This window comes from Nematostella vectensis, chromosome 1 (genome assembly GCF_932526225.1).
Source record: "Nematostella vectensis chromosome 1, jaNemVect1.1, whole genome shotgun sequence".
Taxonomy (NCBI): Eukaryota; Metazoa; Cnidaria; class Anthozoa; order Actiniaria; family Edwardsiidae; genus Nematostella; species Nematostella vectensis.
In genome coordinates, this window is record NC_064034.1 from 19,149,872 (window position 1) to 19,165,817 (window position 15,946).

At 40.6% G+C, this 15,946-nt stretch overlaps 2 protein-coding genes across 4 annotated transcripts; both read left to right on the forward strand.

The window, feature by feature from the left end:
• The first annotated feature begins 922 nt into the window (after window positions 1–922).
• On the forward strand, window positions 923–5,836 carry LOC5499017 (neuronal pentraxin receptor). Its single transcript, XM_048728428.1, has 4 exons — window positions 923–1,059; window positions 2,165–2,406; window positions 3,610–3,691; window positions 4,490–5,836. Exons 1-4 carry the CDS (start codon window positions 966–968, stop codon window positions 5,110–5,112), a joined length of 1,041 nt encoding a protein of 346 aa, XP_048584385.1. The 5' UTR covers window positions 923–965; the 3' UTR covers window positions 5,113–5,836.
• On the forward strand, window positions 5,457–15,840 carry LOC5512297 (glycine receptor subunit alpha-3-like). 3 transcript variants are annotated; one of them, XR_007311586.1, is made up of 12 exons: window positions 5,457–5,901; window positions 6,506–6,694; window positions 9,014–9,108; window positions 9,242–9,357; window positions 9,442–9,509; window positions 9,983–10,191; window positions 11,192–11,274; window positions 11,520–11,651; window positions 12,420–12,615; window positions 13,645–13,849; window positions 14,990–15,692; window positions 15,724–15,840. XR_007311586.1 is itself a non-coding variant. In XM_048728426.1 (11 exons), exons 3-11 carry the CDS (start codon window positions 9,032–9,034, stop codon window positions 15,263–15,265), a joined length of 1,362 nt encoding a protein of 453 aa, XP_048584383.1. In that variant the 5' UTR covers window positions 5,457–5,901; window positions 6,506–6,694; window positions 9,014–9,031; the 3' UTR covers window positions 15,266–15,840. The 3 variants fall into 3 exon arrangements, 2 of the variants coding, with proteins under 2 accessions (XP_048584383.1, XP_048584384.1); XM_048728426.1 differs by having other exon boundaries at window positions 14,990–15,840; XM_048728427.1 differs by lacking the exons at window positions 5,457–5,901; window positions 6,506–6,694 and adding an exon at window positions 8,575–8,811 and having other exon boundaries at window positions 14,990–15,840.
• The last annotated feature ends 106 nt before the right edge of the window (window positions 15,841–15,946 follow it).

Here is a 15,946-nt window from a genome sequence, read left to right on the forward strand (position 1 = left end):
CACTGCAATTGAAACCGTGTCAATCATTTTACGGAACATAAATTCCTTTTAACAACGATCTATCACGATATCTTCACACTGCCATAGGTGTGATTTTTATATTTCAAATAGGAGATTTTAACCCAATTGAAATTATTAAGTTCAAGTAAGCTCCCGGTAGTTCCCGGTAATAAAATTTTCTTTACAAGCTCAATTTATGATATGCTACCAACAAATTGATTTAAATACAAACAAATTGATTTTAATATTATAGAGTAAATTTCAAATTTACTATGTTATTAAAATACAAAAGAAAATCGAAACGATCTTGCAACATTTTGAATGCACCTACAAGGTAATGAACCTTCGCTTTCAACTAAATTTTTTGTTTGCGTAACCATGTCTGCGAGGTATAGATTTCAATAATTTGAGATGGCGGGGGGTTATAACACATTTTTTTATCGGCTTAAAAGTTTTCCCAATTTTTTTATTATTTCAAAAGCCGTTAAGATCATTTTACGGGTCTGAGAACGAAGTAACAAAAGGAAGAAAGTAGTTAATATTATTATCGCATTTTTCCTTGTAAAAAACGCATGAATAAATTAGGTATAACACTTCCCTGCGTATGTATTTACTATTTCCTTTAAAGTACAGTGAGATGTTGATAACTCGGATATCTTGATCTTTTGACTTGAACAATTTAGTTTTAGTTTCCATTTGGGTGCCTCAAGGTTTTAGCTTCTTTTACGCGTTTGGGTAAAATCGTGCAATGTTGTGAAGGATACGTGTTGAGGGGGCGTGGGATACTTGAGGCTGGCTACTATGACCTCCAACGTACTAAACAAATATATGTTTTGAAAAGCTATAATGAAAGATCTTCATGTATTTAATAATTTATGTCTTAAAAAAGTGAAAGACATTGATTCTTTGAATAATTAACGAGCTTAACTAAACAAAAATCTAAGGAATAAATAGTGCGGAGGTCTATGAGAATTAAGAAAATCATGTCGTCTGTTTTGAGCTTGATGTGGCTGGTTCTCTTTGCAACGTGCAGGTTCACCGAAGGAAAAATAACACCAGGTATTTATTCCATTTCATTTCCGAATTGCTCGCAACTTTTTATTGGGCCCATATACTCAATCCCCTCAACAACAAAAAGCGTTCGAGGAGCCAGCATGAAAGATACCAAAAGTTTGAACTAGGTTTTTTTTTTAACACAACCTAAAACAACGAGATACTTGAGAACACAAATATAAGAGATAAATGGTTGCAAAAGTACAAAAGTTACAAAAGTTGAAAGTTGAAGTCTTTTGCATAATAAATTATTCACGAACATTTCCAATCGAGAAAAACTTTGAGACACAAAAAAGTATATGGTTTCATACCGTTCTAACACTAGTTTCCAGGGTATTTTCTCAATTATGCACTGTCTCCAATTCCAGAAAACTATATATTTAAGTAATTATTATATTGTTATAATATATTGCTTTCTATAACAAGTTATATCCACCGAAACAAAAATAGTTTGTTTTACATTACTGTAACTATCCTGGAATACAGGACCGCATATGACATCTTTTTTTTTTGGCATGAAACGCAATCTTGTTATTAACAGTGTTCTAAAAACATATCATTTTATGGTCACAAATTTTAATTTAAAAAAAGTAATTTTTTCTCTTACACCTGCGTACTGCAGTTGCTAATATTTTGCGAATTATCGCCGACGATTTCTAATAGCTCAATCGCCTTGTGGCATCCGCCAATCAAAATCCTTGAAGCAGATTCATTGGCTAAGCACTAAATCGTTTTCCAATCCACCTCTCCGCATCTCTCATTGATTAAAAAAAACACCTTATGTACTTCCGTTAGTTTGAATGACAGAAGCGATACAAAGATTCAGCAGTTGATAATTGTTGACGAGAGTTCGCAGAATATTTAAAGTGGTTAACCCGTGAAACATTTAGCTTGAATTAGAGCTTCTGTTTACGTATCATCTCAGCATCAAACCTTTCTCCAGGACCACCTTTTGGCTAAAGATTGTGAATGGTGTGGTTTAAAATTTTTCTTAATCGTCGCTTTTTACGTGAGAGGTGGCACATACTTAGCGTGTTATATATAGAGTCCTAGCAAACCTTTGAATGGTCAGCCTTAAATAGTTAAAAGAGTTCTGTTCTCGTTTGACTAGAGTCGTGCAAAGGTGTGAAATGGAACCCCATTGCGTACAACAAAACACTTGTTGGTCACGTGATTGAGAACACCACAGTGACCAATCAGGGAGCGTGTGAGATCCGCTGCTTCCTGAACAAGATGTGCCTCTCGTATAACTACAATACCGCTGACCGGAAATGTCAGCTGATCTCCGCCGGAAACTATACTAGCAACACAGCTTTGGTGAAGAAACCGGGTTCCATCTACCGCGAGATTGAGGTAATTAATGGATATCTGACCATGCATGGAGTCTAGAAGAATATTTGCAGCCTTACGCAACGACGAAGGCGAAGGCTAGAAAGGACGTGAGAGAAAATGCTTTTATGTGATTGCGATAATACGGTCAAATCAGGTGCGATCAGGTGCGATCATATCGCATGGCTGCGCAAATAGTCTGGCTATGGCAGAAAGCAATAGAAAACTCAAGTGACATGAAACTCAAACTCAGAAAACTCAAGTGACATGAACTTTGAAATGGACTGTTTAATAGTTTAATAAGTTTTAGTTTCCCGCAAACAACGACGTGAAAACTCCAAGTTAATATAGCAAGGGCGGTGACGCGTGCCGTGATACATGAGGTATTTAGTGTGCGATCGAGTGCGATATGAAAACTAGTCTCAGTAGCGGATCCAGGGGGGGTTAAGGGGTTTCCCCCCTTGGGCTGCCAGGAAGCCATACGCACAAAAATTATTACTCCCTCCCCCCCTTTGTCACTGAGCCAATCCCCCCTTTAGCGAAAAGTTAGACTTGCCTCTGAGTCTTTCGCACTCACCCAGGGATAAGTATGGTATTCGGGCATTTAAATGGAATAAGAAAGTTATGTTGTCCTAGGTTAGTATTTAACCTGCTTTCTGGAAACCGAGCCAAGTGGTCGTTTCTCAAAACGCCCGATTAACTCATAAACACGGAAAGTCACACGGTAAGCCCATGATAAACTCTTCGGGTGCTTCTCCAAACTCACGCTATCTTCGGAGTTTAAAGTGAATTTTTATCATCAGAGGAAACCATTCCACTGCTTTTACGCGAACCTGGTAAGAAGTGGACCAATCACGCCTAACATCATTTTATGCGATTACTCGTCAGCCAATCATGTTTTATCCCTGTCAAATGATTTCACTTTGAGAAACGCTATCCCGCACCCGAAAAAGTATCCCGAAAACTCTCCCGGTAACCTGAACGGGCCCGGTAATTACCGGTACATTTGAGAAACGACCCTCTGGTCTAAAATTGACTTGCGGGCTTGCACGAGAAACAATTATTTTAAAGTCTAGGCTAAATGCGCAGGTTTGCACATTCAATGTCTGGTCTAAATTACGTTACAGGCTTGGGCGAGAAACACCTATTCTGATTTCTGGTCTACATTGTGCTGCGAGCATGCACCAAAAATAACCAGCTTAATGTCTAGTTTACATTGCTTTTCAGGTTTGTGCAAAGCTTGCTTGTCAAGGAATGTCGACATGCCTACCTGATAGGATCAATGGTGATAGTTGCCTTTTATTGCCAGGTAGGCAATGCGACGCGTTACACCGAGCAATACACACCCGCCAGTCAGCAATATCTCGTCAGATAAAAAATGCAAGTCCTTTAAAAGGAACATTGTAATTTATAAGACAGTCTGCAAAATCTGGTCAGATAGAATCCACAAATATACAAAATTTAAGGCTGGTTCTCAATAGGATCTGGTTCTCACCAGAATGCCAGCGTTATGCGCAACAAAGTGATAGACTTTCACGGAGTAAGTACGAAGCTGCTTTGTCTCCCATTATCTTTGTTCTACAAAGGAGTTCTTTTGTCTTTATTCTTCTCGTTCTTTGTGTCGGGGTGCGGATATTGTCCATTTGCCCAATCAAATTGCAGCTTGTAAGAGCTGCGTACTGACCCCTTTCTCGAAGACCGTTTTGGTCGGCTTTTTAGAAATTGGCTTCTGCCGGTCCTAGCGCGCCCGTTTTTGGTTGCACATTACCCATTTTATCGCGCTTATTAAGAAAAATCAAAGAGGGCTACTTCGGGTAATTCTACACAAGTTAGTCTGTCAAACAAAAGTGCAAGCAAATGGAAATCATTTGTGTTGTCGCGCGCTTGTGATCCAGTGATAACCTACATTTTGCTGTCTTGGTGGCTATTTGGCGACATGTCTCTTCCAGCGTCCAGGTATCTTTTAAACAAGTAACAATTCTAGTCAGATTGAATATACTACCACAAAAAGAATCCCTATCTATAAAACAGTTACAATATGGTGATATAAAAGCCAGAATGTCCAATTTTCTGCTTGCATTTACTTGCAACATTATTTATTTTCTAGGAGACTTTTTGCTACAATTTCCTGAAAAGGGTAACGCTGGGTCCGTGGTGGCATACGGCGAACTCCCAGATCTCACATCATTTACGGCGTCAGCATGGTTTCAGTCCCGCAAAGGATCCACGAAATCAGAGCTCCAGTCCATAATAAGCATTTACGTAAACAGAGCCACTTCTGGGAATGGATTTGGTCTCCATGTCACTGCAACAGCCGTTAGTTTTTTTGTTATGAACGTGCATATCAGCTACAGCATTACTCTTTTGGATGGGAAATGGCACCATGTTTGTGTCACGTGGGAAAACGGACAGGGACGGTGGATGCTCTTTGTTGACGGGTCAGCGGTCGAGAATGGGATCGTCAGCACCGGGGAAGAGTTGACAGAGGGAAATTTGGTTATCGGACAAGAGCAAGACAAGAAGGCAGGACAATTTGCAAACACACAGAGTTTTCTTGGTAGTGTTACGAGTGTGAACATATGGAGTCACGTGATATCTGACGACGAAGTGCGATCATTGTCACGTGACTGTCCTTCACTCGCCCACGGGAACGTCATGGGCTGGGAGGAAGTCCTACACAAAATCAAAGGAAATGTTCAAGTAATTAAAGGCAAAAAGTGCAACCTGTAGCAACCATTTTGTGGAACATTCTGGGGAAAGACATTGGAACACATGTAACCATGTTATCATTTCATAAAGTCACTGACTTCAGCTGAGAATTTGAACAAAGAAACAATCATTGCACTTGAAGGCATCTATGCACTGTATTTGCACTGTATTTGCTTGCTGGGAATAAATCGTTCCGTTCTGGCGCCAAATTTGTGGAGTCGAACTAGTTGTGTTGGAGTAATCATCACTACCGGTCATACGGGCAATTATTCATGTGCTAAAATGCCTAACCACTGCAGGCTGGTAAAAAAAATCCTAACCAATGTTGGCTGGGAAAAAAAAAACAGGAATGTTCCCCCCTGAGAAAAAGGAACAGATATTTTTTCTCATCAACTTTTAAAATGGGTTTTAACGTGTTTCGGGAAGGGGACTCGTTGTATGCACTGGATACACATGCTACGGTTTATTGCAATGGGAACATTTGAAGAATGACAAAAAGAAACTCGTCGGTTTTTCACGTGATCGATCACGTGGCTTATCACATTCATTCATCGTGTTTTATCGTGTCATAATATCCCAGCATGCAAAACGCAATAAGGTAGCTTATGATGTGTCTCACCAGATTCAGGAATTGAGATAAAACGGGTCACTTAGCTAGCCTGCTCTCACAATGTAAAAGAATAGAAAGGTCCTTCAGACCGGTTCTTTCAAGGTGAATTTGATTAGTAATAAATCTGAACTCTTCTTTCTTGTTTTTGTTTGACCATAAACTCTAGGCACGACCTCGAGTGGCTTATACTCTTAATTAAGGTAAGCGAAAAACTGTTTTCGGAGAGGCGACATAAAACGTTAACACTGTTTTGTTTTATTTTCCTGTTTCTTAGTAATATGTAAAGGACCGCACCGTCTTTTTCATCAGAGGAAATCGCAGGCTTCCCGACAAACCACATAATAACTACCCCCCACCGCAATAGATCTACAAAGGAACTTGACCACATTGATCACCTGTATAAAAAGATATTATTCTGAACGCGCCTCAGCAAAACATGGGATCGTAGCTTATGCTATCTTTGCGTATTTTTACCTGGTACTCAAAGAAGCAAAAAAGGGAAATATTTATAGTGTTAGGGAAACAAACCCCTTCCCCAAAAAGACATAAACAGAAAACGTTTCCAGTAATTTGATAATCAAATTTTCTCGTCAAATAGTAAATTAGAAGTCAAATATTATTTCTACATATAACTTCTTTGTGATAAGCAAGCTAGCAAACTCGCATAACGCACCAAGTCACTGCGATGTACATCATTTGCCCCAAAAAACCTAATTAATCTTGGTTTATGTTAGGTAACTATAATACGACTCGTCAATTTCTTTGTAATAAAACCAATTTTCTCTAATTTCTTTCTCTCACCAGGGGTGTCTTTAGTAATTGGTCTAAACGCATCAGCCTACTGCACTGCCATATTTGTACAAAGAGATTTCGTAGGGCAAATAATGTCACCGACCGTATAGAGTTTTCAAAGGTGATCAGTTATTCTGGCTTGATCTGGAAAGTGGTTCCCCTAAACGAAGGAGAAAAACAAAGCACATCCCAAACAATCAGGTACATCCTTAACAAGCGACACATCCTATGTTTTAGGTTATGATTCATTCAGAAACTCTTATTATCATGACTTCTTTTTAGGGGCAGTATGTTAAATTAAAAATTATATCACGGGTAGTGTCTGAAACACAAAAACCGAAACGGACGGAAAGATGTGTATATTTGTATAACTACGATATCTCAAATGTTTGCAGAGTTCCGAAAAAATATTGTTTTCCTAAAATCACCCTAAGGAATAACACAAACATTACCTGATCAATTTTGAATACTATAGCCATCTTTTCAAGTAGCACTTTCGTATATATGATATACTAAAAATGTTCTTTGAATGAATTAAAGATTATAAGAATAAAAGGACATAAAGCAGGTGGCTACCAGTAGCCATAGATATGAGAAAATAAGGACAGAAATATGCGATCGGTCGACTGAAAATTAGTATAGTTTTCGGTAAACATAACATTAGCATGTAAATAACATTCCATAGTACTGTTGCCGTCTTAAGTGACGGGGAATAGTCGCGTTTGAGAGAGTTATCCCCAGGAGGTAACCATGAGCCCTGCTATGAGTCCATTACAGCGCAGCGACTACTGATAGATGACCAAGTCATAACAAGCACACGAAACCCCGCCCAGGGAGGAGCCGGAATTTAAACAGGGGGAGGGGGGACATAAAGACAGCCATGTACAATATGTCTAAGATTTGGCGATTCTTTTACAATGAAAGAGCGCTTTTTTGGCAGCCGGGGAGAGGGTGGCCCACCTGACCTCATGAATCCCCCCTACCTAGCTACGCGCTTAGATCTTTAGCAGGGATGACTCCAGGACCTTCGCTCGTAGTGATCGTAAGCGTCGTTATGGTCACTGGCATCGTATACTGGTGGCCAAGGGGAATATGCTTCTACCTGTTCCCCAGACCTTAATGAGGGATATCGAGAATATGGGTCGTAGTGATCGTAAGCGTCGTTCTGGTAGATGACATTGCTTTCTTAGCGTCGTTGTGATCTCCGCAGTCGTCACGGTCTTGGCTTTATAATGCCAATCGTGCTGAAAGTCGCCGTCGTTTTATGTGTCATTTAAGTGTCCGTGAACACGCATTTTTGCTCTGTTAACTTTTCTTGAGTTCCCTTTGCACTACATTCACAAGGAAAGTGAAACCTGCAACGATAAGATGAAAAAAAATAATAAACGCACTTAGATTTACTAATACAATAGCATTACGGAGTCGCTCACGCGACTAATACCGCATTCACACAAGCACTTAAACCAGTTTAAAGGTGGTTTAATTATATTGGTTTAAATCTCAATCTCCCAAGCGTGGACAGAACCAGAAACAAAACTGAATAGACTGTGCTGTACATGTTACTTAGTGATCATTTAGCTAGTAAGAATTCAACACAATGAGAAATTTGTCAATTTATCAGGCAAAGAAAAACCTTGTTAAACTAAACATGGTTTTGGTGTGAATGCAGCATAAAACAGTCATAAGTTCTAAGCGTTCCTCATTCTCTGTACATTGAAGCGGGAGAGTCTTTTTCTTCCGAAGAAATGTATTTCTATAGCGATTCTGCTTTATGCAGTAGAAGTCATTATTTAGTTAAGTTATAACGCAACCTGGATTCGTTAAAACTTCTAAATGGGACATCCATCAAACCCACTCATATGAAATGAGGAAATTTTGCTTGATTAGCTTTAAAGCCGAGCATATTCAAATTATGTACATTTGCTGTAAGACTAAATCACCTGAGTTCTAAAGATTTAATCTGATATAACATAATGAAAAAAAGATTTCATTAAGCATGTTTATCAGACAATATTCTAAAAGGATTTCTACAAAATTGTTATCAAACACGATGCTTTTCAAATGGTATTCAAAATGATAGAAATAACGCAAAAAAGAAGCAGGGGGCCTTTTGAGCAATTATTACACTATTAGATGGGCGGGAAAACCATGTAAGATTCATTACCTTTCGAAGAAGCTAACGTCGAAACATCGAGTCCAACGCCTGTTAAAATTCATGAATATGTAATCGCTTGTTCAAACGATGAATATCGAGTCTATACCCAAGCCTAGCTAGAAGTGTAATTATCTTTGCGGCTAACACTGTCGGGAAATCTCTGGTACGATATTCCTTCTGGTAAATTCTAGAATGATCTAGATTTCCCGTACGCCTGATGTGCGCACAATGCTGTACAAAAGGCATGGCGTGTTTTCACTCCTATCGCGTCATTACAAGCGAATCCTACAACATTTGAAAAGGGCACCTTAAAAAGTAAATCGAAAAAAAGTATATCTTACATGAATGTGCGCTTTTTTTTTCAGGAACAAGCACTTTGTACTATGGCCTTATTGAAGCAATTAGCGGGATTCGTATTTGTTATCCTCAGCATCATAGCTCAAATTGCGTCTAAAAAAAGGTAAAGACATAATTTAAGTGTAAAAATCATGTATTCATTATCTAAGTTTGTAATCTTAGTATCTAAGTAATTTAATACCATTCTATATTACAAAGTCCCACTCTACGTTGCCTCATTTCCCCCGTTCTTACAGTGTTGTCAAAGAGAGTAGTCAAATGGATCGATCTGAAATCATTAACGCCACACGACTACAAGAGCGCATGCTCAGTTCCTCCAACTACGACCGCAAGGCCAGACCTAACGCAGGCAGTAAGTTCGCATTCTCAGTTTCTTCTCATCTAGCGCATGCGCAGGACCATGCAACTGCTGACGATAGTTTTTCTATTTCTTCAGAGGAGCCCCTAGACGTGTATCTAAGTATTGGAGTCCAGGCCTTCACGAGCATCAAAGAAACCAATATGGTGAGAAGAGATATGAAACAGTATGATATTGACGGCTGTAAACTGACCGTGCCCTCCACAGTATTAGCGTAAGCTACTATTATACTATTGTATAGAGGAGTATTTAATAAGTATAATAACAATATTAACGGCTTCGGCAATTGTAGCATTTGGTATTGGGTGCCATCCCCTTCTTTTAGGATACACCAAAAAATGGAATTCTGCCAATTTGGGCTTTTTGTATTTATCGCTTCTTTTACGAATATAACACACGGAGTTTTTAATGTTGCCTTTGAAGTGTAAGTCAGGCACTTAGGAAACGGGACTATGGTTTTGTTTCTCAACCGAATGACTTGAAACACAGTAAAAAACAAGTTCAACCCACTTACAATACCAAGTAATTATGGCGCGTGACATGAGCTGACTTCAAAATGCGTCATGACACACGCAACTGTTTCGTTATTGAATTTGTCGATTGTCTTTCGACCTCATAGGAGTTTACCACATCACTGTTTTTACGTCAAGAATGGACAGATATCAGATTGGCCCATGGTCTGGACGGGACCATATCACTAGGAGGCGTGGAGGTGAACCAAATCTGGCGACCCGACACCTATATCAATAACAACAACGACTATGAACTACACGTCGAGAACCAGCTGGCTCTGATCTCAAAGTACGGAGATGTGTACTTTAGTGCAAGGTGAGTGATGCCAGTACAATGAACCACCATCATCGTGTCATAAACATTATAATCATTATCGCCATCGCTATCATCACCATCACCATCATCATGTCATAAACATTATAATCGTCATCGCCATCATCATCACCATATCATAAACATTATAATCATCATCGTCATCATCACCATCATCATGTCATAAACATTATAATCGTCATCGCCATCGCCATAGCCATCATCACCATCACCATAATCATTATTATTATCGTCATCATCATTACCACCACCATCATCAATATTATTATCGTCATCATCTTTACCACCACCATCATCATGTCATAAACATTATAATCGTCATCGCCATCATCATAATCATTATCGTCATCACCATTACCACACCATCATCATCGTCATCAACATCACCATTTTATTACTTCCATTATCATAATAATTATCGCCATCATTATCAGTATCACCAGCAGCAGAAGCTCCATCACCATAACCCTCCACCCCGAACACAACAGTTATTATCATGATAACGATTTTCATCACCATCAGATTTCATCATTATTATCTTAATTTTGCCATTTCCATCATCACCATAACCCTCCACCCCGAACACAACAGTTATTATCATGATAACGATTTTCATCACCATCAGATTTCATCATTATTACCTTTATCTTTGTCATTTTCATCATCACCAACACAAAAATCAACATAAACGACATCATCACAATCTTTAGTACCATCATCATAATACAGCAATAGTCCACGTTATTCCCTTCTTATCATAACTGTATTTATTCCACTCCTTACTCTTTTCACAATTAATCACTTTCTAATGTACGCTAAATTGGGTTCTATCCCGGTGCTAAGAATTGCGACACAAAAGCTTCTTTTGTTTGGTAGAACGAATCATGATGAATACAGAGCTTAATACAAAGGTTTCCTCTGGGAATGGTTCTTAAACCGGGGTAAAGCCCTAAATTGTCTTTCGTTTTATACACAAACTCAGAATGCTGGTGCGTGCATCCTGCCAGATGTATTTGCAGAACTTTCCCATGGATGTGCAGAAGTGCTCCCTTGTGTTTGAAAGCTGTAAGTTTTTAAGTTGGATGAAATCTTTGCATTCTGTTCTACTTGCTATCTATAATAAATACGTTTCTGTGTTTCTAATAATAAGTTACAAAAACTGCACGTTTTCGCGAAATTCGTTCGCGAAAGTTTGTTTGGGAAATTCGTTAAAAAATATGTACACTTTTCGCCAAACTTTTATATGTTGAGAGCGGTACTGTATGTGCTGTTCGTTGCTGGTGATGAAATCCATGTGTTTTCTTTCCCAGTTGCCTACACAAACGATCACGTGGCGTTTCACTGGAAGGGACGCAACCCCATCACGATCTTTAACAAAGAGCTGTCTGAGTTTGACATGGAGCAATGGCTGATTGAAGAAGTCGACATGACGTATGTCGCAGGTAATTATTCCCGGCAGATCTTCCCGCGAGATCTAAGAGATCTAGCCCTAAGATCTAAGAGATCTAGCCCTAAGATCTAAGAGATCTAGCCCTAAGACCTAAGAGATCTAGCCCTAAGATCTAAGAGATCTATCCCTAGAGAAATAGACTCTAAAGCCTTCCCGGCAGATGTAGAACGGGTTTAACTCGATTATGAGTAAAGAATCTAAAGCCTTTTTTTCGCCACGATAGATCTAGCCCAGGCACAACAGATATAGACTCTGAAGCCTTCTCCCATTCTAGATCTGGCACGGATGCATGACGGTTAATAGTATAGGATCAGACATTCCTCTCACGCTAGATCATGCGCGGGTGTTCTTTTCCCTCTTCTTATAAGCAGATGGTCAAGTAAGACGCACAAATTACGACAGTTTATCGTATGTAACTGCCACACGAGCTCAGGAGAAGCCTTTAATGGATTACAGAACCGCCTAGTTATACACCAAAATCCGATATTTGAACATATTTTAGCAAACATGTTAGACGAGAAGAAACCTCCTTGAAATAGCAGCCATAATCATCTGATGTATGAACAGATTATAGCAAACATGTTAGACTAGAAGAAACCTCCTTGAAATAGCAGCCATAATCATCTGATGTATGAACAAGATTATGGCGAACATGTCAGACTACAAAGGCTAGAAGAAATCTCCATGAATCTCAGTTCTTCCTTGTCAGTACCTTATTTCTATTCTTATCATTCATTACCTTGTTTTCGTACAAACATAGGGAAATACCGCAATCTTAAGGTAACCTTTATATTCCGTCGTCGATTGGGGTTCTACCTTATCAACTTCTACGTGCCGTGCGTTGTCATGGTGATCATGAGTTGGATCGTCTTTTGGATGGATAGTAGCTCCATCGGGGAGCGCATCTCCTTGGGTATAACTACCATACTCACCATCGTGTTCCTGCTAGGCTCAAGGTAGGACAACCACTTGCGCTCTACGCGCGCGTGCCCAGACCTCGCTCAGGGGGGATGCGCAGTCATACGTATCATAACGATATTATATGACGATTTTACAATAAGAAATAACCCACTTTTTGGCTGCCAAGTGTGTATGTGTGCGCGCCCACAAATTTTACCCTTTTTGCATCTGTTTTCATTTCTTATTTAACTATGTGCTATTTGTCCTTTGAATCTCTATTAACTAACAAACAGCGCCATGTTAAGGGCAGACGAAATCATTTCCCACCATGCCTCGTGTAAGCTACCCTGACATATCACTATTCCCCCTCAGTAACTCCACCATGCCTCGTGTAAGCTACCCTGACATATCACTTTCCCCCTCAGTAACTCCACCATGCCTCGTGTAAGCTAACCTGACATATCACTATTCCCCCTCAGTAACTCCACCATGCCTCTTTTAAGCTACCCTGACATATCACTATTCCCCCTCAGTAACTCCACCATGCCTCTCTTAAGCTATCCTGACATATCACTATTCCCCCTCAGTAACTCCACCATTCCTCGTGTAAGCTACCCTGACATATCACTTTCCCCCCCCCCCCCAGTAACTCCACCATGCCTCGTGTAAGCTAACTGCCACACCTAACTATTCACCCTCAGTAACTCCACCATGCCTCGTGTAAGCTACCCTGACATATCACTTTCCCCCTCAGTAACTCCACCATGCCTCGTGTAAGCTAACCTGACATATCACTATTCCCCCTCAGTAACTCCACCATGCCTCTTTTAAGCTACCCTGACATATCACTATTCCCCCTCAGTAACTCCACCATGCCTCTCTTAAGCTACCCTGACATATCACTATTCCCCCTCAGTAACTCCACCATTCCTCGTGTAAGCTACCCTGACATATCACTTCCCCCCCCTCCCCCCAGTAACTCCACCATGCCTCGTGTAAGCTAACTGCCACACCTAACTATTCACCCTCAGTAACTCCACCATGCCCCTCTTAAGCTACCCTGACATATCACTATTCCCCCTCAGTAACTCCACCATGCCTCGTGTAAGCTACCCTAAGATGATCGACTGGTACCTGATGGGCTCGTTTCTATTCGTGTTCACCACTCTGATCATGTGCCTCTTGATCTATCTGCTGGACAAGAGGACCAAGAAGGTGCGGAAGGACCGCCCGCTCGAGGCGAAGACACAGACGTACACGGTAACCAACTCCGCCGTGACCGCACCTACAGTAAGTACGCAAAAAACACGACACCTCTTACAGTAAGTACGCAATGACCGCGACCATCCCTACAGTAAGTACGCAAAAAACGCGACACCTCTTACAATAAGTACGTAATTACCGCAATCAATCGTACAGTAAGTACGCAATGACCGTGACCACTCCTACAGTAAGTACGCAATGACCGCGTTTATCCCTACAGTAAGTACGCAAAAAACGCGACACCTCTTACAATAAGTACGTAATTACCGCAATCAATCGTACAGTAAGTACGCAATGACCGTGACCACTCCTACAGTAACTACGCAATGACTGCGAACATTTCTTCAGTAAGTACGCAATGACTGCGAACACTCCTACAGTAACTACGCAATGACTGCGAACATTTCTTCAGTAAGTACGCAATATTTGTTTTGAGTCTAGCGTGAGTTTATTTGTTATAACGACTACAGAAACCCATCTAACATAAGGATCCTGCGTACAGTATCATACATTTACACATTTACGCAATAATGTTCTTTTGGGCTCTTAGGCCATTAAACAATGGAAACATTATCGGGCCCACAACTTCCCGCTCACTATGGCGTTTTGAAAGAGTTTTTCATCGCAATGTAAGCTGTTGTTTCTGAGTGGGCTGTATGGGGATGTACAGCTGGCTAATAGCAAACTTAACTACGACGGGGATGGCAGGAAGAACGTTACCCCAAAATGCTTAGCGCTCAATTCTTCAATACCCAAAAAAGTATAGACAAGCATAGTATCTTATTTCTACCATCGCGAACAATGAAAGGCTGGTTTTCAGCGCGCACGTTCCCTACCTCGCTGGAGTTTCCACGTTGTAGTTTGGATGCAAAATAAACGGTTGAAATGTTCCAGAGTACATTTCACGTCTCGCTCTTTGAAAGTTCAATTGCTTTCCGCCGTTATCTTTCGCGTTGCCGTCGTTCCTGCTCCCCTAATCAACCAATGATAGCCCGCGTGGTACGCTAATCAACCAATGGGAGCCCGCGTGGTACGCTAATCAACCAATGAGAGCCCGCGTGGTACGCTAATCAACCAATGGGAGCGCGCGTAGCACGCTAATCAACCAAGGAGAGCGCGCGCAACACCCTAGCTGTATACTGAATATCAATATTTCATCGTATCCAGGCAACGGAAGAAGCAGAAGCACGAGCCCGCATATCGTACTACATCGCGGACGCGCAGGGCGCGGTCTACCCCATCATGCGGAACCGCACCCAAACAAGCATCCCAAACAAGCGAGCGAGCATGATCCTGAGCCCGCATTTCGCCAGGTCCTTCTGCGGTCTGCCCAACCTGACTCACAAGAACCTTGGCGTGGTGTGTAACCAAGTGTGCCGCGCCCTGTTCCCCATGGCCTTCCTTATCTTCAACGCCGTCTACTGGGCGGCACTGGCGTCCTAGGGGAACTGAAGGCGTATATCGTAGATCATAAACTTGTAAGTAGTCGGATTGAAGGATCAGAAGTAAGACGATTTACTCCCATAGCTCCAAATGAGATGCTACAGAGAGTGTAATAAAGCTGTAATGGAAGACCTATGTTGAAGGAATCGACCATTTAGCAATAGTCAGTATTACATAACTCATTCAAAAAGACACATTGTAAAAAGACATGTACACCAGCAGAAGATGGAGGTTTGGGGTCCAATAATTATAATAAAAAAGATTTAGTTGACCATACTCTGCTCAGATGAGCTTTCAGCGTTCATGGGTTTTCTGTGTACATAACAAGTGGTCGACACAGAAAGCTCTGCCAAGAGAGTAACTTGACAACAGTGGGTGAAAGAGCGCCGAGAAGGCACTAGAGAAAAAAAAAACATTTTATCTTCATGTCAACGATGTTAGGGTAAATAGCTCTTCAGAATAATATGTTTTCAACGATATCATACTCTCATCAACAAAAAGTGAATTAAAAAGAAAAACAAAACAAAAATAAGTGAGCTGAGTCTAGTAAGAGCTGAACACGCAAGAATCCAAAAGGGGGAAAGGACGAGATTAAAATGTCTGTAATTGGAATCAAATTAAGCATTTCTAAGTAATCAAACGTTTTGTGTAACGACAAAACTAGCGAGTGACTGGAATGTA